Below are 26,489 nucleotides of genomic sequence, written 5' to 3' on the forward strand. Positions count from 1 at the left end.
TATCTATCAAGAAGGTCACATGTTTTTTCTTTTCTAGTGTGCTACTATATTAATTTTTCATTGTTATACCAACGTTGCATTCTGGAACAAACTCACTTGATTGTATGATCATATATTGATTTGCTAAAATATTGTTCAGCATTTTTTACTATATAGGTTCAGGAAAGAGTTAGGTCTAATTTTATTTTTGGTTGTTTTTTTTTTTTTTTGTTCTAATTAGAGCAGCTGCAGGTTTACAGAAAAATCATGTAGAAAGCCCAGAATTCCCATGTTATCGACCCTCCCACCCCACACACAGTTTTCCCTGAAACTAACATTTTGCATCAGTATGATGCCTTTGTTACAAAAGATGAATCAATATTTTTATAATTATATTATTAACTAAAGTCCATAGTTCAGGGTTCACTGGTTGTTGGTGATGTTTTCCTTTTTAATTTTGGTTCTGGTAACATATATATACAAACTAACATTTCCCATTTTACCACTTTTAAGTATACAATTCAGTGGTATTAATTATATTCACAATGTTGTACTACCATCACCACTATACATTACCAAGCAATTTTCATCACCTAAAACAAACCCCAACCCTTGTAACCTGTATTCTAATTTCTGTTTCAGTAAGTCTGCAAATTCTAATTAATATAAGTGCAATCATACGACGTTTGTCCTTTTGTGTCTGGCTTGTTTCACTCAACAGAATGTCTTCAAGGTTCATCCATATTGTGGCATGTGTCAGAACTTGATTCCACTTTATAACTGAAAAATACTCTATTGTATTAAAAACATACACATTTTAATCATACTTTCAGGTGTTGATGGTTACTTGGGTTGTTTCCACCTTTTGGCAACTGTGAATAATAATGCTATGAACATCAGTATGCAAATATCTGTTTGAGTCTCTGCTTTCAATTCTCTTGGATATCTACCTACAAGTGAGATTGCTAGAAAATATGGTAATTCTATATTTTGCTTTCTGAGGAAACACCAAATAGTTTTCTACGGCTGCTGTACCATTTTACAATCCCACCAAAAACGTAGACATTTCTCCACATCCTCTCCAACATATTACTTTGTTTTTTAAAATATAACCATTCTAGTTGATATGTTTTTTTTTTAAAGATTTATTTTTATTTATTTCTCTCCCCCCACCCCCCCAGTTGTCTGCCCTCTGTGTCCATTCACTGTGTGTTCTTCTGTGTCCGCTTCTATTCTTGTCAGTGGCAATGGGAATCTGTGTCTCTTTTTGTTGCATCATCTTGCTGTGTCAGTTCTCTGCATGTACCATGCCACTTTCGCGCTGGGCGGCTCTCCTTATGGGGAACACTCTTTGTGCATGGGGCTCCCCTTTGCGAGGGACACCTCTGCATGCATTGCACTCCTTGTGCGCATCAGCACTGTGCATGGGCCAGCTCCACAAGGGTCAAGGAGGCCCTGGGTTTGAACCGTGGACCTCCCATGTGGTAGGCAGAAGCTCTATTCGTTGAGCCAAGTCCGCTTCTCATAAATGCTTTTTTGATTTTCCATTTCCCAATGGGCTAATGATGTTAACCATCTTTTCATGTGCTTATTGGTCATTTGCTATCTTCTTTGCCAAGAAATGCCTACTCATGTTCTTGGCCCATATTTTAAATGGGTCATTTGTCTTTTTGTTGTTGAGTTGTAGATTTATGTATTCTGGAAATTAAAACCTTATCAGATATTTGATTTCCAAATATTTTCTCCCATTGAGTATGTTGTCTTTTCACTTTCTTGATAATGTCCTTTGATGCACAAAAGTTTTCTGTTTTGATGAAGTTCGAATTATCTAATTTTTTCTTTTCTTATTCATGCTTTTGGTGTAAAATCTAAGAATTCATTGCCTAATGCAAAGTTCTGAAGATGTTATCCCATACAGTTTTCTAGGAGATTTATGGATTTATTTCTTGTATTTAGGCCTTTGATTCACTTTGAGTTAATTTTTGGATGTGGTATGAGATAGAGATTCACTTTCAGTCTTTTAATTGTGGGCATCCAGTTTTCCCAGCACCATTTGTTGAGGAGACTGTTTTCCCCCCATTGAGTGGACTTGCATCCTTGTGAAAAAAATCAACTGATCATAGACATGAAGGTTAATTTTTGAACTCTCACTTTGATTCCTTTGTTCTATATGCTTGTCCTTGATTAATGTAACTTTGTAATAAGTTTTAAAATTGGTTAAGTGTGAGTTCTCCAATTTTGTTTCCTCTTTTTCAAGGTAGTTTTGGCTTTCTGAGGTCCCTTATGCTTCTACTAAATTTGGTGATAGGCTTTTCCATTTCTGCAAAGAAGCATGTTGGATTTTTGTTAGGGACTGTATTGAATTTATAAATCACTTGGGGAGGAACTGACATCTAAACTATAATTTAGTCTGGTGATCGATGAATACAGAACGTCCTTCCATTTATTTATGTACCCTTTAATTTCTATCAGCAGTGTTTTGTAAATTTCCATGGACAAGCCTTTCCATCCTTGATTAAATTTATTCCTAGATATTTGAATGTAAAATGGTGCAGCCTCTGTGAAAGACAGTTTGACTAAATATAGGAAGTTAAATACAGAACTGCATATGATCTGGCAATCCCTTTACTAGGAATATATCCAGAAGAACTGAAAACAGTGACGCAACACACATTTGCACATCAACATTCATAGCAGCATTATTCAAAATGTCCAAAAGATGGAAACAACCCAAGTACCCATCAACCAAAAGAGGTATATACCTAGGATGGAATACTATGCTGCTGAAAGAAGAAATGAAATTGGGACACATATGATAACTCGGATGAACCTTGAAGACATTATGCTAAGTGAAATAAGCCAGGCACGAAAGGACAAATACTACATGGTCTCAAATAGAAAAAAACAGGAGTTAAAACCTAGAATATGGTTACTAGGAGATAGAATGAGGGCTGAGAAGGGTACTGATGCTTAATGTATGTAGAATTTTTAATTAGCTTGACTGTAAAAGTATGGAAATAGAGCTGATGGTAACACATTATAGTAAGTATAACTAACACATCTGGTTTATAAATGGGATTGTGGCTGAAAAGGGTCATCTAGGGATTTAAATGTTAATTGAAAGAAAGCGAGGGAATAATCTAGAGAGTGAATAACACAGTGAACCCACAAGTGGCTAAGGAATGTGGTTAATAGTACAAATACAAGAATGTTCTTCTATGAACTAGAACAAATGTACATCACTATTACAAGGTGGTAAGAATATGGAGATGCATGGAAAAACACAATTAATGCAACTTATGGACTACAGTTAACAGGAATATTGTAATATTCTTGTATCAATGTCAAAGAAAGTACTATATTAATAATAGGGGGTTACAGGAAAAATATACCAAATGTATGCTATAGACCACACTTAGTGGTAAAAGTCTGATTATGTTCTCTCACAATCAAATGTTCCATAACAATGTAAGGTGTTGTTGGAGGGGTGTTGTATGGAAATCTACACATTTTGCAGGATTGTTTTTTGAATTCACTTCTCTAATAAAAAATATATTTATAATTTATTCCTAGATATTTGATTCTTTAGTTGCTATTTTATTGTAAGTTCTTTTTTTTAAAAATTTTTTAAGAAGTACCAGGGATTGAACTTAGGACCTTGAATGCAGGAAGCAGACACTCAACCACTGAGCTATATCTACTCCCCTTAGTTGCTATTTTAAATGTAATATTCTTGCTTTTTTCAGATTCATTACTACTGTATAGAAACATCACTGATTTTTTTTTAAGATTTGTTTTATTTATCCCCCTCCCCCCACTCACCCTGTCCTACACTCGCTGTTGCTCTCTGTGTCCATTTGTTGTGTAATCTGTCTGCTCATCTTCTCTTTAGAAGGCACCAGGAACCAAACCTGGGACCTCCCATGTGGGAGACAGGTGCTCAATCACTTGAGCCACCTCAGCTCCCTGGTTTGTTGTGTCTCTCATTGTCTTTCTTCTTTTTGTCTCTTTGCTGCATCATCTTGTTGTGTCAGCTTGCCACGCCTGTCATGCCAGCTCACTGTCTTGCTCATCTTCTCCAGGAGGCACTGGGACGAAACCCAGGACCACCCATATGGTAGGTGGGAGCTCAATCTCTTGAGCCACATCTGCTTCCCACCAATGATTTTTTTTCCTCTCCCCTTCCCCTCCCCCACTCCGTTTTCTGCTTGCTGTGTCCATTTGCTGTGTGTTCTTCTGTGTCTGCTTGCATTGTTATCAGTGGCACCAGGAACCTGTGTCTCTTTTTGTTACGTCATCTTGCTGCATCAGCTCTCCGTGTGTGCAGTTCCACTCCTGGACAGGCTGCACTTTTTTTGCACAGGGTAGCTCTCCTTACGGGACACACTCCTTATGCGTGGGATCCCCTATGCGGGGGGATACCTCTGTGTGGCACGGCACTCCTTACGCACATCAGCACTGCATGTGGGCCAGCTAACCACACAGGTCAGGAGCCCCTGGGTTTGAACCCTGGACCTCCCATGTGGTAGGTGGATGCTCTATCAGTTGAGTCAAATCCGCTTCCCCCACCACTGATTTTTGAGTGTTGATCTTACATTCTGCTACTTTGTTGAACTCATTTATTAGCTCTAGTAAGGTTTGTTGCAGTTTGGATTGGTCTATAAATTTCTTTTCTTGTAGCATCTTTATGTGGCTTTAGTATTAGGGGAAATGTTGGCTTCATAGAATGAGTTAGGTAATGTTCCCTTCTCTTCAATTTTCTGGAAGAGTCTGAATACGATTAGTATTAGTTCTTTGTGGAATGATTAGAATAATTCACCTGTGAATTGAGTTGGTCTGGGCTTTTCTTTGTTGGAAGGTTTCTGATGACTGATTTAGTCTCATTACTTGTGATTGGTTTGTTGAGATCACCTATTTCTTCTTTCATTAGTATAGGTTGCTTGTGTGTTTCTAGAAACTTGTCCATTTCATCTAAGATATCCAACTTATTAGCATACAATTTTTCATATTATCTTATGATTTTTTTTTGTCTATAGAGTCCCTGGTGATGTCTCCTCTCTTGTTTCTGATTTTATCTTTTGCATCTCTGTTTTTGTTAGTCTAGTTAAAGGTTTTCCAATTTTACTAATCTTCTCAAAAAAAAAAGCTGATTTTAGTTTTGTTAATACTATTGTTTTTTATTCTTCATTTCATTTAATTCTGCTCTAACCTTTTTATTTCTTTCCTTCTGTTTGCTTTGGGTTTAGTTTGTTGTTATTTTTCTAATACCTCCAGATGTGCAATTAAGTCTTGATTTTGCTCTTCTTTTCTAATGTAGGCATTGAGGGCTACAAATTTCCCTCTTAGCACTGCCTTGGATGCATCCCATAAGTTTTGCTATGTTGTGTTTTCATTTTCATTTGCTTTGAGATATTTACTTATTTCTCTTGCAATTTCCTCCTTGACCCACTGATTATTTAAGAGTATGTGGTTTGGACACAACCATTCCAAGGTCCACAGAATGGAGGAATAGAGTGTGGATTAGAGTGGACTTATTGATATTCTATTCATGAACTATTGTGATTAGTAATCGAAGAAAATGTTGCATTGGTGTGGAGAAAGTAGCCATGGTAGCTGCTGGGGGTAGGGAAAGGGAGGAAGAGATGAGATGTGGGGGCGTTTTCGGGACTTGGAGTTGTCCTGGGTGGTGCTGCAGGGACAGTTACCGGACACTGTATGTCTTCCCATGGCCCACTAGGTGGAATGTGGGAGAGTATGGGCTATGATGTGGACCACTGACCATAAGGTGCAGCGGTGCTCAGAGATGTATTCACCAAATGCAATGAATGTCTCATGATGATTGAGGAGATTGTTGTTATGGGAGGAGAAGTGGGGTGAGGGGGATGGGGGGTATATGGGGACGTCATAATTTTTGAATGTAATATTAAAAAAATAAAGACAAAAAAAAGAGTATGTGGTTTAACGTCCATATATTTGCAAATTTTCCAGTTTTCCATTTATGAAGATTTCCAGCTTCATTATGCTATGGTTAGACATAGTGCTTTGTATAATTTCAATCTTTTAAATTCACTGCGATTTGTTCTAGGACCTAACATGTGGCTATCCTGGAGAATGATTCATGAGCACTTGAGAAAAATGTATATCCTGCTGCTTTGGGGTGCAATGTTCTATATATGTCCATTAGGTCTAGTACCTCTAACATATTATTCAATTATTCAAGATCTCTGTTTCTTTACTGAACCTCTGTTGAAATGTTCTGTCTATTGCTTAGAGTAGTGTATTGAAGTGCTCTACTTTGATTTTAGTGGCAACTATTTCTTCCCTTAATTTTGCCAGTGTTTGCCTCATGCATATTGGGGCAACCTGGTTAGGTACATAAATATTTATGATTGTTCTTTCGTTTTGGTATAATAATCTGTCCCTTTTATTAATATACAGTGTCCTTATTTGTCTCTTACAACAGTTTTACATTTAAATCTACTTTGTCTGATATTAGTATAGCTACTCCACCCTTTTTTGGTTACTGTATGCATGGAAAATAGTTTTCCCACCTTTCATGTGCAACCTATCTGTGTCCTTGAGTCTAAGATGAGTCTCTTATAGACTGCATATACATGAGTCATACTTTTAAAAATCTGTTTGCCAATCTGATTCTCTTAATTGGGAAGTTTAATCCATTAACATTCACTGTTATTACCGTAAAAGTAGTACTTCCTTCAGCCCTGCTGGCCCCCATCACTAGCCACCTGTACCAATCGGCCCATTGCCCATCACTCTCCTGGTGCTCAGATGGGCCCCTCCTCGCCAGCAGCCCAGTCCGATCACCCCGAGGCTTCTCTATGCCCAGGAAGCCTGCCTGTCTTCCTGTCACTTCTGGTGGAAGAGTGAAGTCTTCCATGCCCTACTGTATGATCTTGGATCCTCCCACAAATACATTTCTATCTTTTAAACAATTTTTAAAAAGAAAAGTTTTTTTTAAGAGTGAAAAAAAAAACCTTTTATATTTTCTCATATATTTACCATATCTGGCACTCTTTTTATTTGTGTAGTTCCAAATTTTTATCTGGTATCATTTCCTTTCCACTTGAGTAATTTCCTTCAATTTTACTCATAGTGAGGGTCTGCCATGAAAAATTCTCATATCTTCTTCACCTGAAAAATTCTTTATTTCTCCTTCATTTTTACTATATATAGAAATTTAGGTGGGCATTTCTTTTCTCTTTCAGCATGTTAAAGATTTGGGGAGCAGATGTAGTTCAGTGGTTGAGTACCTGCTTCCCATGTATGAGGTCCTGGGTTCAATACCCAGCACCTCCTTAAAAAATAAAATAAAATACAATTTTTTAAGATGTTATTTGATTGTTTTCTGGTTTATACTATTTCTGTTTATAAATCTGCAATTATGCTTTGCTCCCTTGTATGTATTTTTTTTCCTTCAGCTGTCTTTCTTATTTTTTTTCCTATCACGGGTTTCCAGCAATTAGATTATGATGTGCTTTGGTGTGGGTTTATGTTTCTTCTGCTTTGGGATAATTGGGCATCTTATATCTGTTAGTTTATACTTTTTATTAAATTTGTAAAAATATCAGCCAATACTTCCTCACAATTTTTCTGTTTCTCCCACTTTAACTTGATAATGTCCTATAGGTCAATATAAACACATAGTCCTATTCTGCCTATAGTCCTATATCTGAAAACAGTTTTTTCATATATATTATCCAACTTCTGTCTAGAATAGCTGGGAAAATCCATTACCAATTAGTTCTTCCATGGCAGAAGTAGACGTCTCTTTGTTGTCTACTATTACTAAAAAAAAAAAATTTTTTTTTCAGTCTTTTCTTCCCAGAGCTTCAGTTTGCTTCATTTATATTGCTGTCTTAAAGTTTACTGATCTTTTCTTCTTCAGTTTCTAATCTGCTGTTATGATCATCCAATAAATAGTTGAAGATCCATTTTTATATATTCAATTTTCTTTTCATTATGTTTATATTGTCATTTAAATCCTCAAGAATATTATAAATAAATTAAATTCTTGGTGTGGTAACATCATCATTTCTGCCATTCCTCCCTCCTGCCCCCAAAAGCTGACTTTTCTACTGGTTATGGTTACAGTTTACTGCTTTTTTGCAGGTCTAGTAGTTTTTCATTAGATGCCGGATGTTGTGAATATTGTGCTTTTCAGTACCTGCATTTTGTGGTCTTCCCTTAAAGAATACTGATTTTTATTGTTGTCACTTGCAGTTAAGTTACAAGTTTATCAGCTTGATCCTTTTGGGCTTGCTCTCAGTTTGGTCAGAATTCAAATATCTCCCAGCCCTGTGTAAGCTCTGTGAACTGCTATCTTACAGTTCTTTGACTGGTTTCGTGGGAGTTTTATCCTATACATTCTCACCTTAGTATTTAGCAATAAACTCAAGGAGTTCCTTCCCCCATATAGATTATTTAAACTCCTTTTCTTTATTGCTCCCTCTCTTTTCCAATAACCTGTCTTGCAAATTCCAGAAACCTCAGACTTCTTGAACTCTGATTCTATCTTGTGGAACTCAGAAGAGACCATTGTACTCTGCCTGGCTCTTCTTTCCTGTGCTGTGGTCCAGAAAGTGCCTCTGGGCACAAAGTTGAGGAAATCATAGAATTCCTTTATTTGTAGTTTCTTTTTTTCCTCTCTCAGTGATCTCCATTCTGTTCTGCCTGTCCATTGTCTCGAAACAGTTGTTTCATATATTTTGCCCAAATTCTAGTTGTTTATGATAGTATCTAGTACCAGCTAGTTCTTCATTGCAGAAGAAGTTGTTTCTCTTTTTTTATTTAGTTTCGTTTCTCAAATTGTCTCATATTTTGTCAGTGGGCTCCTGGATCTTTTTGATATATTCTTTCAATTTTTAAGACATTTATATACTTTCTGGTGCCATTAGCTGTTGCAGGTTCATCTTGTACTTTCCCTGCTTCAGATCTGGAATCAGAACTTTTTCCAAGGAGGCCTGCCTGGTGGTGTCTTTTAGTGAAGAATGATATTTGGAGACCAGCTATGCCCACTAGGTGGGCTAACTGCTACTGGCATGTCACTATTTCCAGGTTCCTGCACTTTTCAAATTGTGAATGAGTTAAGGAGTCCTATTAAGATCTCAAAGGGCTTCAGTTATTTGGACCTAATAAACTGAAACTAAACTAATGCATCTCCTTTCTAGGACAAAGCCCCACACTGAGGAGGAAACTGCTGATCTGGGTCAGTAGAAGTAGATGAAAAAGAAGACCCAAGTGATGTGGCAAAGGGCAGCAATGGAAGCTGATCTTAGAAAGTACAGGTATGTATTTTTAATACTTTATTTACACAAAGGAAGAGGGGGCTCTAGAGCCATGAAAGTAAAAATGCTATCCTGAGAATCCCGATGCAGGCAAAACATCAAGTTACTTATAAGAGAATGAAAATTAGATTGTTATCAAACTTTTTAAGAGCCAGTGCTTTATGCAAGGAAATAACTGAATAATATATTTAAAATAATCAAGAAAAGAAAATATGAGCCCAATATATTATATCCATCCAAACAAATTTTAAAATACTGATGCTATAGACAAACTGTTAAAGTGACCCTGTGAGTCCTTCCTCAGAATTCTAGTAGAGAAAAAGCTTTAGATAACCACAATTATTGGGGGGGGGGAAGGGGGGAGAAAGAACTTAAGAATTTATATATAAATAAGAGAGAATACAATATGTAATGGATGTTTGCTTTGCCAATATAGATACAATTCGACTATCGAAAATAGGTAGAGAATGAGGAAAGCATATGCAAAATAGAATAAGCTTGCTAATTACCTTATATTTTGGGGGAGTAAAAGGATATTCCTCAAGTAAGATGCTGGGAGAGAAGAAAGGAAGAGGAAAGAAGAAGTGACCAGGAAATTTTAATACTGCTTATAGTAGGAACAACAAAATAGAGGAGTGGTGACAAAGAGTACTATATAAACATGTAATGATAATCATTAGAATTAAAATACAATCCTTCAAAGGAGAGAGTTCAAATAAAAATAGACTACATAGAGAAAGGCGTTTTATATAAATACGGGTAAAATAGAAAAGCAAGACAGAACTGAGGCTAAAGATATTGATCATGTCAGTAAATATAAAGAAAGTTTCAGATTGGTCACAGAGTAACAAAGTCCAACACTATAAAATAAAGAGATTCAGAAACTTTATGAATAAAAACATGGACAAAGATAAACCAGGTAAATTTACATAAAAAGAAGGCAGAAGGTAAATTTCTGAAATTCAGAAAGCTGTAGATTCATGAGAGGAAACCATAGATCAGAAGTAAGATTTAAAAACAAAAAACTATTACATACAATGCTTGGACTTTACCTTGTAGTCGATGGGAGCCTTTGAAGGCTAAACTATAGATGGACAAGAATCAGATGTGCACTTTAAAGATGGACTGGATTTAGGTGACTTTGGAGGCAAGGGATCCAGTTAAAATGGGGGAGGAGAAAAACATGGGTTGAGTGCCTACTATATGCTAAGCGGTTTACAAACAATTTCTCATTTTAATTCTGATAACTTTATGAGGTGTGTCTTATTATTCTCATTATATGGGGAGTCTGAAGCTCAGGTAGATTAAGTAACATGTCCAAGTAAAGCAGTTGGTAACATGCTAGCATCAGGATTTTAAACTCAGTTTTAACCAGCTCGTTGTACATAATGATGTTTGTTGTTAAAAATAAAATAAATAAAAGAAGTCCAAGCAAGAAAGGGTAAGGGTCTAAGGCAGTGGCAAAAGGATAGATATGCAAGAAGCAAAATTAGGAAGGCTTAGTGGTAGACTGAAAATTATATAAGATTAAACAACAATGAAAGGGAATCAAGAAACCTGCAATCATTATAAAAGCTAATATCCCCAAGGAGTTACAAATATACTTATTATTGCTTTTTATTTTATATTATTGATTATTGCTTTTCTATTTTTCCCTAGACTTCTGCTAACAAAAACCAAAACTTAGGCATATGTGACTTTTTGTTGCGTTTAAAACAAAAACAAAAAATAAAAACCACGATTATAACAATAACCAGGTCATAGACTGGAATAGAACCATCAATATAGATAAAAATTCTTAAATGGATTACCAAAAAGGAAGGCACTACATGCTCCTTCCTTTTATTCTTTGGGGAGGCAGCGGATTTTAAGACTAGTAATATCCTAATAATTCATTCAGAAATATTTTTTCCTAGTATAAAAGGTACTGGAAGCAAAAAAGTCTTCTTACTGCATAGTTTTTAGAAATTGATTTACAGGAATAAAAGTTAGTTAGCAACATGTAAATACATATTCTTCAATTCCAGTCATCACTTTTTAAAAGTCACAATATAAAATCTTCTAGTTTTTCTATTTGTAAAAAAAAAAAAGTTATCTGAAAATTTCTCTCCTTATCCAAATTCTGTTCAATATTTTGCTCCAAATTAGTCTTTAAAATTTCATGAGACACACACTCTACTGAATTATTTCTAGAGGTTAGATTAATTAAGCAAAGCTATTTCTGCTCCATTTCTTTTATTCCATCACATACTTACATGGAATTGTTCTCAAGTAGAGATTATCTCTGATCACTTGTTGCAATTTGTGGTCAACTGATCCTTTCTGGAACTGAAGACTCAGGTAGTGTCGCAAATCTTTATTAATAACTTTGCCTACAAAAAAAAAGAAATTAGAATATTTAGTAGAAAAAAAAGGTAATTAATGCTAAATTATTATAGGTACATAATTAAAATATGTACCTGAAATATAATGAGTACATAATTTTACATGGAAAGGAAAGAAGGGATAGGACAGAGAATATGACAAATGGAGGTCATTTTGTTCAGTCCCATGGTTTTAAATACCATCTATATACTAATAATTTCCAAATTCATATCATATCTCCAGGCCTCACCTCTCTCAAATTCATCAGATTCATTTATATAAACTCAATATGTATTTAGATGTCAAATAAGCATCTCAAACTTGAAGTACTCAAACAAATCCTAATTCCACACTCTCCAATGTTTTCCTCTCCCACCATTTCCCCCACCTTAGGAAATAACAGCACCATCTCTCCAGTAGAACAATCACAAACCTGAGGAGTCATCTCTGATTTATCCTTTTAAATTCTCTCTCTCAGATTCAACTCATTAGCAATACCTGTCAACTCACCTCAAGAACATATCCCACACTGTCCACATCTCTCCATTTCTTTCACCACAACCCTAATCTAAGCCACCATTGTCTCATCAGGAATTCTGCAGTCGCCTTCTAACTGTCTTTCCTGCATCTATTCTTGCTCTCCCACCCCACTTTTCCCCTCTCGTCCACACTGGTCACCTTTCCCGCCAACTGTGGAAAAGTGAAACTGGGCCCTACCCCAGGGCCTTCTGCCTATTACTACCTTGAATAGGCATTTTCTGTCCATCTGCCTGACTCCTAGGTACGATGTGAATAAATGAGAGTGAAAATTTTTCTCCTATTTGTGGGGAAAACGAGAGATAAACTGAGGAATAATAAAGGTCTCAAAGAAATACTAAGTAGGTAGGGGATTGCAGAATATTAAGGTAGGGGATTGCAGAAATCTGATAGACGATCTATAATAAGGGTTGAACTTAAAATGAAAATTAAAGCAGTTCGAACATTGTTGATTAGACCAGACTTCAGATAATTAGAAAAGATCACTAAGACAAAATAGACTATCTTATTGAATAAGAAATGGCTGGTTGCTTAAATTATACTCAGTTTTATTTAGAATAAATAGCATAGTTACGACAATAAGGTTAGATAAATCATTAAGTGAATATGGATCAATTCATTCTTTTAACTATTACTCCATAATAATACATTAGTAACTCCCTCTTTTGGTCTTTTCTTACATGTACAAATAAACATAGCCTATATGAAAGGGTGTTATATAAGCAGGAAATTCAGGATGTTTCTAAAGCTCAGAGATAACATTCAGATCCCAAACCAATAAACAAAATCCAAAAAGTTCCTGTTTTGCTTTCCTGAAAACAGATGAAGGAGGCAGCCTTTGTGATTAAAGAAAGCAAAAAGCGTATTTAAAAAATTAGTTAATAGGTGTTTCAAATGCCTTTTAATAATTATTATACAAAAACCATAGTGGATTGTTATACAGGTGCTGAAATGTGTTTTAGCGATATTTGGAGAAATTTGGTTAGGATTTTGAGTGGGAATTCAACACTGCTTTTTCCCATTTAAAATAATGTAACATGTGCTCCAATATCTAAAAATCTGTTATTTAAGAAGTTTTCAGGAATAGATTTAATTTAGATAAGGAATAAAACCTTTACAGCTGAAGAGGACCACTGGAATTACAACACTCTTTAAAACTCAATACTTCCCTTTTTTTTCAATTTGAAAAATTACTATAAGATATGGTAGAACTTAGAGATAACTAGAGTATGCTAAAAACCCAGATTGACTTTAATCTATGAAAGTAACAAAACCATTAAATTGGATGTAACTAAAGGACAAAGCTAAATAAAATCATAGATCACAAATTATATCGTGAGATGTCTCTTAAGGGGAAATGGAGTTAAACAACTCAATTCCTATTTTAAGGTCCAGGAGATTTTATGACTGAGAGGACAGTTAAAGCAGAAAGAGCTAGATTTAAAGAATAATATCAACAATTATTAGGACAGGAATTGCACTCCATTTTCAGTCTCAGCTTCTACTGAGATTCTGGATGGAATACTGAGGTAAACAGTTGCAAAGGGAAGAGTGAGGGACCATTTCAAAAATATATTTAAAATGTGAAACTATTTAAAAAGTTATCATACTTTTCTGAGGTTGGAGACAAAATACTACAAGAATCAATGAGGGAAGCAGACTTGGCCCAGTGGTTAGGGCGTCCGTCTACAACATGGGAGGTCCAAGGTTCAAACCCCGAGCCTCCTTGACCCATGTGCAGCTGGCCCATGCGCAGTGCTGATGCGCCCAAGGAATGCCATGCCACCAGGGGTGTCCCCCGCGTAGGGGACCCCCACGCGCAAAGAGTGTGCCCCATAAGGAGAGCCACCCAGCATGAAAGAAAGTGCAGTCTGCCCAGGAATTGTGCCGCACACACAGAGAGCTGACATGACAAGATGACGCAACTAAAAGAAACACAGATTCATGTGCTGCTGACAACAGAAGCGGATAAAAAAGAACACGCAGCAAAATGGACACAGAGAACAGACAACTGGGGGGGTTGGGGAAGGGGAGAGAAATAAAAAAATTAAAAAATAAATATTTAAAAAAAAGGATCAATGAAATATAAATGTAATATATTAACTATATGAAAGTTTAACAAATTAGCTATAAGTGTCGGCATTCTTCAAGATAAACAATAAGAAAATATAACAGGTATAGCAGTCATGGTGTACTTCCTTGATTCAAAAAACCAAAAGAACTTTCTTAAAGAAATATAATATTATGTGATAAAATTCTAGGGAATTTGTTTGTTTTTTTTTTAAGTATAAATATCTTAAATAGGTATTTGTGAGATTAGGCCAACAAAAACATTAACCAGAAGAGACTCTGCAGGGAGTGTCAGATGCAAAATGGCAGAATTAAGTTTTACAGATTGCTCCCTCCACCAGAAAATGAGTGAGCTGGCAAAAGAGATTGGAATGAACTAGGTGGTAACCCTGGAATCAGACTGGACATGTAGAACCACCACAGAAGAGCCAGATGAAGAGAGGCTGCTGAGACTTCCGCTTTCCTAAGTGAAAGTGAGTGCTAACGAGCGCTCAGGCCCCATTCTTCAGCCTGAAGCCCTGGCTGTGGAAATAGCAGCAGCTGCATAAAGAGGGCCCGGGTTCCAGGGGTGGTCAGCTGGAGCTAGGTCAAGGCAGAGGAAACCTCAGGCCCCAAATGTTGGGTTTGGAGGTCAAGCCAGTGCATATGGGGGTGGGGGGGTGGGGGGAGAACGGGCATCCTGGCTTCCTGCCATAGTTTCTGCCGTCTGCACAGCAGCAGCTTCCAACATCCCACCAGCATGCACCAGGATGTATAGAGAGTGCAACTTTTTCAGTGTTGGATTTCTTTATTTTGTATATGGTGTTTTCTAGGTTTAGTGGATCCCTGAGGGTACAAGGAGGATTCCAGCCTCAGTTTCAGCCCTCTAGGAAGCAGCTGTTTCTGGCCTCACACATCTACTGGGACACAATGGGTCAGTGCATTTTTCCCCCTTTGATTTTCTTTCTTTCTCATGTTTTTTCTGTCTGGTGTTCCCTGAGGGACCAGTGCAGATGCTAGCCTCCATTTCAGCCCTCTCAGCAGTAAGGAAGGGTTCCAGCCTGCCACTAGCATCGACCAAGACCTTTGGGTTAGTTTTCTTTATTTTCGTTTTTCTTTTCTTTGTGTGTTTCCTGATCTGACAGATACTAAGACGTGAAAGCCAATGCTGTCCTTGCTAAGAGCAGCTGCCAGCTTCCCACTGGCATCTACCAAGAGACATGGAGAGACAGTGCACCTTTATTTTGGGAGGAAGGGGGATTGTGTGTTAGATTTTTTTTCTTTTCCTGTCTTTTTCCACCCCAATCCTTTGGTCAGATGGACTGAGGACTGGGAAAAATAAATTTCCAGAGTGACTACAACATAATACATAGACTGTCCAATTCTCAACAAAAAATTTCAACATACAAGGAGACAGGAAAGTATGACCCAGTCATAGGGAAAAAAGGATTCAAGAGGAACTATCCCAGAGGAAGCCCAATTGCTGGAATTACTGATCAAATATCTTAGGTCAACTCTCTTAAATAGGACCAATGAAGCAAAGAAAAACATGGACAAAGAACGAAAGAAAATTAGGGAATCAGCAATACAGAACAAAATTTTCAATGATGACATAGAAACTATAAAGAGGAACCATACAGAAATCCTGGAGTTGAAAAATACAACTAAAATGAAAAATACAATCTAAAAAATATAAACAAAAGGAAATGAGAAGGGACACACAAAACAGATTATAACAGTTGATAAGCGAAAAGGAATGCAGTAATAGAGGAAAGGAGGTTCAAAAAAAGTATTAAGACATACAATAAACAATGAGCAAAATGGCATAAGTCTTGACTTATCAGTAATTACCTTAAATGTAAATGGATTAAACTCTCTAATCAAAAGGGAAAGACTGACAGAATAGATAAGGAAGGGTGATCCAACTATAGGCTGTAAAACAAAGGTACAAGTAGATTGAAAGTGAAAGGATAGAAAAAAAAACTATGAAAATAGCAAACAAAAAAGAGCTGGGTGGCTATATATATTAATATCAGACAAAATAAACTTTAAGGAAAAAACTATTACAGGAGACAGAGAAGAACATTTATAAAACATTTATTAAAGAGTCAATTCAACAAGAAGACATAATTATAAACAGAACCACCAAAAGATATGAAGCAAACACTGACAGAACTAAATGGAGAAGTAGAATTCTACAGTAATAGCGGGAAAGTTCAAAGCACCACTTTTATTTTCACTTTGGTGAAGTGAACATCGGTAGAACATCTAGACAGAAAATCAATAAGGAAATAGAGGAGTTGAATAAGACTATAAAGCAACTAGATCTAATAGACAAAAATAGAACATTTCACCCAACAACAGCAGAATACATATTCTTTTTAGGTGTACATGGATTATTTTCCAGGATAAGCCATGTTAGACGCAAGTCAAGTCTCAATTCATTTTAAAAGACTGAAATCATACAAAGTAACTTCTCTCATCACAAAGGAATTAAGCTAGAAATCAATAACAGAAGGAAAACTGAACAGGTTTTTCTAAATAACCAGTATCTACACATTTCATAAAAAACTATTCTATGGCACAAGTTATTCAAAAATTTTGTGTAGAGTTGTTAAACATATAAGTTTATAAGCTATCTGAGGGCAAAGCTCAGAGCTTGTTTTTAAAGATTTAGTCCTAATACCTAGCACACAGAATGAATCAGCCAGTTGCCTTAATATATCTTTTAATTGTTCTTTTGACCTACTTCATCCTAGAATACATGAAATTTCTGAAGACAATACTCACTTCACCAAGCTCTCAACTTTATTTTAAAGTGTTTGTTAAATAATGAAATTGATTTTACTCTCTCAAAATGCTAAAATGAATTCTTTATTAAAGCAGGAAGTTCTACAAGTCTTTAAAAGTAGGGTTTTGGTTTTGTTGTTTGTTTTAGGCAGTACTGGGGATTGAACTTGGGACCCCATACATGGGAAGCAAGTGCTCAAACCATTGAGCTACACCTCCTCCTCAAAAGTAGGTCTTTAATATGCTAATACCTCAAGTTCCGTTCTTTATTTAACATTTTGAAACATATTTACAAAATGGTATCTGGCTACTCTGAAATACAAAATAAGGCTAAATTAACCACTCAGATATATTGTCTTCTAGCTCCCCTGGGGTAACAAATCTAGAGCAGGAAAAAAAAAAAAACCAACCTTCTCCTCTTTCAGGGGGTAAAGGGGATATGCGAATGGAGAACTGAAATAGGGAAACCTGACATCTATGAGTCTTATTTTAGGATTTATTATTATTGTAGCTAATATTTATTCAGAGCTCACTCTTTTAGTTACACTCTAAGAATTTTATGTTTTAACTCACTTAATCCTCATGATGACCCTTGAGGTTAGAGCTATTATTACCCCCATTTTACAGATAAGAAGCTGGGATATAGAGACCTTAAGTAATTTGACCAAGCTAATAAGTGACAAGGTTAATAAGTGGCAGACCTAGGATCGGAATCCAGTCAATGTGGCTCCAGGACACGAACTTGCAAGTACTGTGCTAGACTGCTTTCTCCCTCCCCCATTTCCTCTCTCTAAAACATATAGTTCTCTTTTTTCCCTTCCTTTGCATAAGTCTATAAGGGTACAAGATCACTTTTTCCCAAGAGACTATCCATTTCATACAACAGTCACATATATTGCATAAAAAAATATTTACTGAGTCCTGAATAGTAGGCACTTGGAGGTAAAGTGGATGAAAGTGTGCCCAAATGTAACTTAAAGTCTCACAGAGAAGACAATGAAGAAGAAAGTTCAAATGTGGAAGCATTATAAAATAGAAGTACAGAGCACTGTGGGAATCTGTAATCTAGCCTGGGCTGGAGAAAGAATTAGTAAACATAAAGACAGGGCCTCTGAAAACAAATAAACAAAAGAACAAATAAAGAATGGGAAAAATTGCACAAGGTCTCAGGAAACTAAACAACAGCAAGAGACATGCAAATATATGTGCCACAGGTGTCCCAGAAGAAGGGAAAAGGAGCAAAAGGAATATTTGAGGGAATAATGATAGAAAATTGAAGAAGAAAAATCACAAGATCATCTCAACTGATGCAGAAAAGGTATTTGACAAAATACAGCATCATTTTTAAAATAAAAACACTGCGAAAGACACGAATTGAAGGAAATTTCTCAATACATGATGAAGGACATATATGAAAAACCCAAAGCTAACATTGTACTCAATGGTGAAAGACTGAAAGCTTTCCAGTTGAGATCAGGAACAAGACAAGGATGCTCCTGTGGCAGTTTGAAATTATTTTATGAATCTCAAAAACGAAATATTATGTTTCTAAACTAATTTATTCCTCTGGGTGTGATACCCTTTGAGTGTATTAAATTCAGTTGAGGGGTCTTGGATTAGATTGCTTGATCTTGTGATTAGACTACATAGTGAGGTATGACTCAAGTTGAGTCTCTACCCCTTGCTGGGTCTGATATAAATGGAAACACAGAGAGAGACTCATTCATACAGACAGAGGAAAAAGGGAGCCAGCATACATGATTCTGCAATGTGAGAGAGAGGACTGCTTAGGCACGAAGCCCCCAAGAGGCTGCGCCCATGACACAGTTCAAGAGGAGATGGTGAGCTGAGAGGTAAAGGAGAGACCTAGGCAGAGATCGGCAGCCATCTTGCTTCACCAAGTGGCAACACGCCAGCTAGGTCAGAGCAGTCTATTCAATAAATAATGCTAGGAGAACTGGATAGCCACATCCAAAAGAAAGAGGACCCCTAGCTCACACCTTATACAAAAATTAACTCAAAATAGATCCAAGACCTAAATATAAAAGCTAGAACTATAAAACTCCTAGAAGAAAATGTAGGAAGATATCTTCAAAACCTGGTGGTAGGTGATGGTTTCTTAAAATTTACACTGAAAGCAGGAGCAAGGGAAGAAAAAAATGGAAAAATAGAACTTTCTTAAACTTAAACACGTCTGTGTTTCAAAGGACTTTGTCAAGAAGGCAAAAAGGCAAACTACTCAATAGGAGAAAATATTTGGAAACCACATCCCAATAAGGATTTGACTTCTAGGCTATCTAAAGAGACATACAATTCAACAGTAAAAGAGCAAGCAATACAATTAAAAATGGGCAAAAGACTTAAATAGACATTTTTTACAAGGAGAAAATACAAATAGTGAAAAAGTACACGATAAAATATTCAATATCACCAACTATTAGGAAAATGCGAATCAAAACCACAATGAGATATCATCTCACACTTCACAAAATGGCTGTTATTAAATAAAAAATACAGAAAACTACAAATGCTAGAGTGGGTGTAGAGAACAGGTACACTTCTTCACTGCTGATGGGAATGTAGAGTGGTGCAGCAACTATGGAGGGCAGTTTGGCAGTTTCTCAGGAAGCTAAACATAGAACTGCCATATGATCCAGCAATTCCTCCACTAGGAATATATCCGAAAGAACTGAAGCAAGTAAAGCAAACAGATATTTGCACACTGATGTTCATAGTGACATTATTCACAGTTGTTCAAGGATGGAAACAGCTCAAGTGTCCATCAACTGATGAGTGGATAAACAAACTGTGATATATACATATGATGGGATATCATGCACCTGTAAGAAGAAATGAAATTGGGACAAATATGACAACATGAATGAATCTTAAGGACATTATGCTGTGTGAAATAAGCTAGACACAAATGGGCAAATATTGTATGGTCTCACTAATATGAACTAAATATGAAGAATAAACACATAGAGTTAAAATCTAGAGTATAGGTTACTGGAGATAGGATAGATCTGAGAAGGGGTACTGATGCTTAACATAAATTTTTTTGTTTGTTGTTTTGGTATTTTTGGTTTTTAACTTTTATTGTTTAAAAAAATGTAACATACATAACATAAAATTTCCCATATTTCCAAATATACAATTCAAGTGGTATTAATTATATTCACATTGTTGTACTACCATTACCACTATCAATTACCAACATTTTTCCATCATCCCAAACAAAAACTCTCTATCAATTAAGCAAAAACTCCCAAAATACCTATATTATGAGCAACATTGTTATCCCCATTTAAAGATGAGAAAACTGAGGCTTGGAAAATGAACAGATGGAAAGATACTCAAATTATCAGCCATTAGGAAAATACACATCGAAACCACAATGAGGGGAGTGGGTGTAGCTTGGTGGTTGAGCATCTGCTTCTCATGTATGAGCTCCAGGTTCAATCCCTGGTATGTCCTAAAAAAAACAAAAAACAATACATACACACACACAATGAGATACTACTTCACAACCACTAGAAGGGCTATGATTAAGTAATGGAAAATAGCAAGTATTGGGAAGGATGTGGAGAACCAGAAACCCTTATACTTTAGTGAGAATGTAAAATGGTGTACCCACCATGGAAAAGTTTGGTGAGTCACCCAAAAGTTACACATAGAACTACCATATGACCTAGCACTTCTGGGTATAAACCCAAAAGAATTGAAAGCAGGGACTGGAACAGATATTTGTACACCAATGTTCCTAACAGCATTGTTCACAATAGTCAAAGGTGGAAGCAAACCAAGCGTCCATCTACAGATGAAGTAGATCGATAAACAATGGAATATTATTCAGCCATAAGAAGGAATGAAGTTCTGATACATGCTACAACATGGATGAAGCTAGAGGACATTAGGTTGAGTGAAATAAGGGCAAATATAGTACAATCTTACTTATAAACTAGAAAATGCCAATTTATAAAGACTGTAAAGAAATTACAGGGGATTACTAGGGGTGGAAGTGGGAGAGAATGGGAGTTTTAAATGAAATGATGAATAGTTTAACAGGCAAAATGACTTTACAAGTCTTCGTACATAGAAGAGCACGTGTAGTTCAGTAGTTTGAACACCTGCTTACCATATATGAGGTCCTGGGTTCAATCCCCATGTACCTCCTAAAAAAAAAAAAAAATAGCCTTAGCACAGTGCCTGGCACCCGGCAAGCATTTGTTAAGAGGAAAGTTTCATGAGTTTGTTGGAAGCAGTGCTCAGATCATGTTTGGGCTCAGAAGGAGCCTCAGCCTTTGACAGCAGTTCCTTAAGGGAGACCAGGGATGGTCAAATATTCTGCAGGAATTACATTATCTGACTGCGGAGGGGCCTAAATGGGGTGTGGTGGTATGGTGTGGAGACTAAACTCATATTAGACTCTATTTCTGATTAATAAGAGCTAAAACTTAAAACTAAGGAGTTTAGGCATGAATCTCAGAATGCAATCACCGAGCACAGAGCCTAGAAAAATACTGGAAACCACGTAACTTTCTCATGTCTGCTTTGTAAGTTTTCTACCAGTCTGTCCTCCTTTGTGGCTATCCAGCTCTTTCAAGCGTCTAGGCCCCAGGGTGCTAAAATTTTATCTGCTTTATTTCATTGAATGCTTTTATTGACGCCCAAGTTCCAGGGGAGAAAATGGAGGTCCAGTGCGCTTAACTAAGCAAAGTGTTAGCAGAACACTCTGGGCGTCCAGGTTCTTGGCTTCTGTCACATAAAAGAATTGAAGGACACTCCATAGGGTAGGCAAGGGTGTAAAAAGTTTGCTAAGAAACCAGAAAAGACAAACAGTACACAGCTGAGACATCGTTTGAGGGTATGCTGCAAGGGCAGACACTGAGGAATTTTCAATTAGCTTGATTGTAAAAGTGTGGAAATGGATACAGTTGATGGCAATACATTATAGTGAGTATAACTAACACTGCTGATTTATAAGTGTGACTGTGGCTGAAAGGGGTAGTCCAGGGACGTAAATGTCAATTGAAAGAAAGCTAGAGAATAATCTAGGGACCATGTAACAGAGACTTCGGTGGCAGATAAGGACTGTGGTTAACAGTACAAACACAAAAATGTTCTATGAACTAGAACAACTGTACATCATTATTACAAGGTGGTAAGAACATGGTGATACACAAGAAAAATACAATTAATATAACTTATGGACCACAGTTAACAGCAAGATTGTAACAATCTTGCATCACTGTCAATGAAGGCACTATATTAATGCTAAAAGTCAGTAATAGGAGGGTATGGGATTTTTTTCTATTGTGTAAGGAAAATTTTCTAAAATTGACTGAGGCGGTGACAGCACAACTCTGTGAGAAACTGAGAGCCACTGAGTGTACACTCTGGATGACGTGTACAAGGCATTGGAATGTATACTAGTGACCATGTGGTAGATGATGGACTGTGGTTAAGAGTACAAATATGAGAGCATTCTCTCATTAGCTGTAACAAACGCACAATACTAATATATGGTTTTAATAATAGAGGGTGTTATGGAAAAAATAAACCAAATGTAAGCTATGGATCATAAATAGCAGTAATAGTTTGATGATGTTCTTTCATAATCTTTAACAAATGTTCTACAACAATGCAAGGTGTACTGAGATGTATGAGAATTCTGCATGTTATGCAGAATTGTTTTGTATGCTCGCAACTTCTCTAGTAAAGAAATTAACAAGACAACAACAAAAGTGGATTCTTTGCTTTTTAAAGCTTTTATGTAATGGGATTATGTATATTTAATAAATAAAAAGAAACAGTATTTTTAAAGTCTTTTAGGTTGTTTGGGGTTCACTGGGCTGCTTGAACGTGTATACTCATGTCTTACCTTAAATTGGGGAGATTTTCTGCCATTATTTCTTTGAATATTACTTCTGGCCATTTTCCTCCTTTTTCTCTTTCTGGGACTCCCATGAGGTATACATTGGTACCCCTGATGGTGTTCTACAGGTCTCTTAGACTCTGTTCACCTTTTAATTCTTTTTTTAACTTTCCTGCGTCTCAGCCTGAACCATTTCAACAGTCTTGTCTTTGAGTTCACTGGTTCTTTCTTCTGCCAGTTCCAATGTGCTACTGAAACCCTCTAGGGAATATCCTTTAGGTTCTTTTTTAAAATTTCTGTCTTTCACTAGGATTCTCGTATTATTCATTCTTCATTTTCTTGATAGCTTTCTTTGATCTCTTTGCTTTCTTTGATCTCTTTGAGCATACTGAGGAACATTTTTAAAAAGTCTTTTCCAGTATGCCAAAGTTTGGTCTTCTGTATTGATGGCTTCTGGATTTTTACCTTGTTCCTGTGATGGGCCAATATTTCCTATTTGTATGTTTGTCTTAAAATCTTTTGTTGTACATTGTACATTTAAGTATCTTAGGTGTTAACGCTAGGATTTAGACAGAGTTCCTTAAGTTTGTATCCAGTTAGTGATAAAACAGAGATTTACTTGAGTGCCAAGAGCTAACAAAACAAACAAACCACAGCAGAAAACACCTTGCGCCATCTTTGCAAACTACCTCTGCAGTTTAGCACTCCTGTGAAGATCAGCCTGAGATGAGAGTAAAGTGCAGAGTCCTCTCCAACTCTCCTGAGCTTGCTTCTTTCCCTGGGCATAGTCATTCCAGCTTGTTCATTCCTGGCCATAGTCACTTAGGAATTTCCCCACTCACAGGAATTCAAATGCCCCTCTACTCCCTATGAAACAGACTTTCTTCCCTCCCCAGTGTTCTATTGTATGACTTAAAGAAGGCAATCCTTTGTCCCAGGCTGCTCTGACTTGTTTCTTACAGTGCTTTAGCTGTCTGCAAGTTGCTTCTACTGCAAGGTAAGTCCTAGGAGGGCAAGCCAGAAAAAAAGTTCCTCGTTTTCCACACTGTGCTCCACCCCAACCCCCAAGATAGACCAATGCAGACGTACAGGCCCCCCAGCAGGCACGCAGGGGTTATCCTGCTCCGTCTGGAGCAGGGCCAGGTGTGCACATGGAGTTCAGGCTGGCTCCACACCCCACTGTGGACGGGCTGAGGGAGGGGCCAGCAGGAGCACCACAACTTTCTCCTACTATTTTTTAGGAGGTCCCAGGGCTTGAACCTGGAATAGGAAGCAGATGATCAACCACTGCGCTACCATGCCCACTTCACCTACAATTAAATCTATGTTTTTCTTGGTTCAGCACTAGCCAAGTTACTGCAACCTTTTAACTGCTTTCCAGAATTTTGAGGAAGATGGCTCTGCCAGTTTTTGTGGGGACATGGCAACCTGGGGTTTCTCATGACCCACCATCTAGATTGACCAGAACATGCACTGATGGATCTTACACAAAGATTAAACTGGTCTATTAAAAAGGTAACTATGTATGGAGAATATACAGGGAAGGAAGGTGAATGTAAGTTCCACCTAAAGAAAAGAAATAGAAAGGGGAAGAAACAAGTTTGGGAATTGAGGCAACAAATCATGTTAAAATTTGGGGCATGTTGTTTGAGATGCCAGTGAAACAGATACCATATGAAAATATTAAGTAGGTGGTTGGATACAAATAATCTGGAATTCAGAAAAAAAGATCTGAATTTAGAATTGAAAGTCAAGACTCTTTAACTCATAGGGAATAACTGACAAAAATCCAGCCTTGGTAGAGGTGTCCATGTACTGTTGAAGTGGCTGTAAAATAGAACAAACCTTTCTGAAAGGCATCGTGGCACTGTTGAGCAACAAGCATCACATCTTATGATGGAAAAACTCTACTAAGGTAATAGTCACACGCAAGTGTAAAAAAAAAGTAACAGATGAATGCTCATTACGGCATTATTTGTAAGGAATTTCAATGTCCAACCAACAGAGAACTGTAAGTATACTGAAAGTAGATATAATGAAATGCAGGCATTAAAATGATAAAACATCTTCAATTATTGATGCTTGATGGCATCTAAAACATATTGTTAAGTGAAAAAAGAATGAGCTGCAGTACAGCATTTAGTGCAATATGTCATTTATGAAACAGGTACACATGCTTCTTATGTGTAAATATACAAAAATATATTCTATATTGTTATAACTCTGAGCAGCAAGGTGACTTTCATCTTTGCAGTTTTCTGTATTGTAGCAGTTTTTATAATAAAAAAACAAAAACATATTTTTAAAGAAATACATAAAGCTTTATTTTTCCTTTTTCTTGAGAGTTTAAGAATTAGAGCATAATGTAATCTAGAGGTAAACAATACAAAGAGGAAAAGAAGACCACCCTGGATGATAAAGCTGGCTTTCAAATTTCAGAGCTGTATAACTGGGAGCACATTATCGAAGCTGAGCAACACTCCAAGCATGAGACCGAACAATTAGGTTAGAGAAGTCAGCACTGGTTGACCTAAGCATGGAACTTGATTAATAAAATGAACAAGGGAAGCGGACTTGGCCCAGTGGTTAGGGCGTCCGCTTACCACTTAGGAGGTCCACAGTTCAAACCCTGGGCCTCCTTGACCCGTGTGGAGCTGGCCCACGCGCAGTGCTGATGCGCGCAAGGAATGCCCTGCCACGCAGGGGTGTCCCCCATGTAGGGGAGCCCCACGCGCAAGGAGTGCGCCCTGTAAGGAGAGCCGCCCAGCACGAAAGAAAATGCAGCCTGCCCAAGAATGGCACCCCTCACATGGAGAGCTGACACAGCAAGATGACACAACGAAAAGAGACACAGATTCCTGTGCTGCTGATAAGGATAGAAGCGGTCACAGAAGAACACACAGCGAATGGACAGAGGGAGCAGACAATGGGGAAGAAGGGGAGTGAAATAAATAAATCTTTAAAAAAAAAAAAAAAATTTGAACAGGGACTTTACTAAGTCACCAGCAAACTGGCTCCTGAACCCTAAGACCCAGGGATTGAGTGGTGGTGGCATGGACTTATGCACCTCAGAAAAACATGTTCTTAATTTTAATCTATTCCTGTGGGGGTGTGAAACCATTGTAACTAGACTCTTTTGATGAGGAATACTTCAGTTAAGGTGTGGCTCAGCTCAGGCAGGATGGGTCTTACTGGAGGCCTTACAGAGAGAGAAGCCACAGGAGAAGCTGGAAGTCAAGGGAAACCAGAAGAGAAAAGAGAAGATGCCGTCATGTCCACTAACATGTGATGGAGAAGCCAACGAACCCCAGAGACTGCCTGACAGCCACAAGGTACTAACCCCAAGAGGAAACACGCCTTCTAGACTCGGAAACTATGAGCTATTAAATCCCTGTTTTTAAGGCAACCTTGTATGGTTTTTGTTTTAGAAGTCAGGAAACTAAAACAAGTACTATATTATGATTTATGACAACTTATTGTAAATCCAGGTATTATTCTTCTGAATAAGAAAACAAAGGAGAAAAACAATTAAATAACCTGACTCCAATAAAAAATATTTCCCATAAAAATGGAAGGAAAAAAAAAGA

The 26,489-nt window shown here is 37.1% G+C and overlaps 1 protein-coding gene across 3 annotated transcripts in view; it reads right to left on the reverse strand.

The window, feature by feature from the left end:
- Positions 1-26,489, reverse strand: part of MAGI3 (membrane associated guanylate kinase, WW and PDZ domain containing 3) — a 306,230-nt gene that overhangs the window by 101,730 nt on the left and 178,011 nt on the right. For all 3 annotated transcript variants that reach the window (XM_071217190.1, XM_058303015.2, XM_058303014.2), the window contains exon 2: positions 11,540-11,656. In XM_071217190.1, the coding sequence (XP_071073291.1) occupies positions 11,540-11,656 (117 nt within the window). The remainder of the gene's footprint in view (positions 1-11,539; positions 11,657-26,489) is intronic.

This window comes from Dasypus novemcinctus, chromosome 9 (assembly GCF_030445035.2).
Source record: "Dasypus novemcinctus isolate mDasNov1 chromosome 9, mDasNov1.1.hap2, whole genome shotgun sequence".
NCBI classification, from domain to species: domain Eukaryota; kingdom Metazoa; phylum Chordata; class Mammalia; order Cingulata; family Dasypodidae; genus Dasypus; species Dasypus novemcinctus.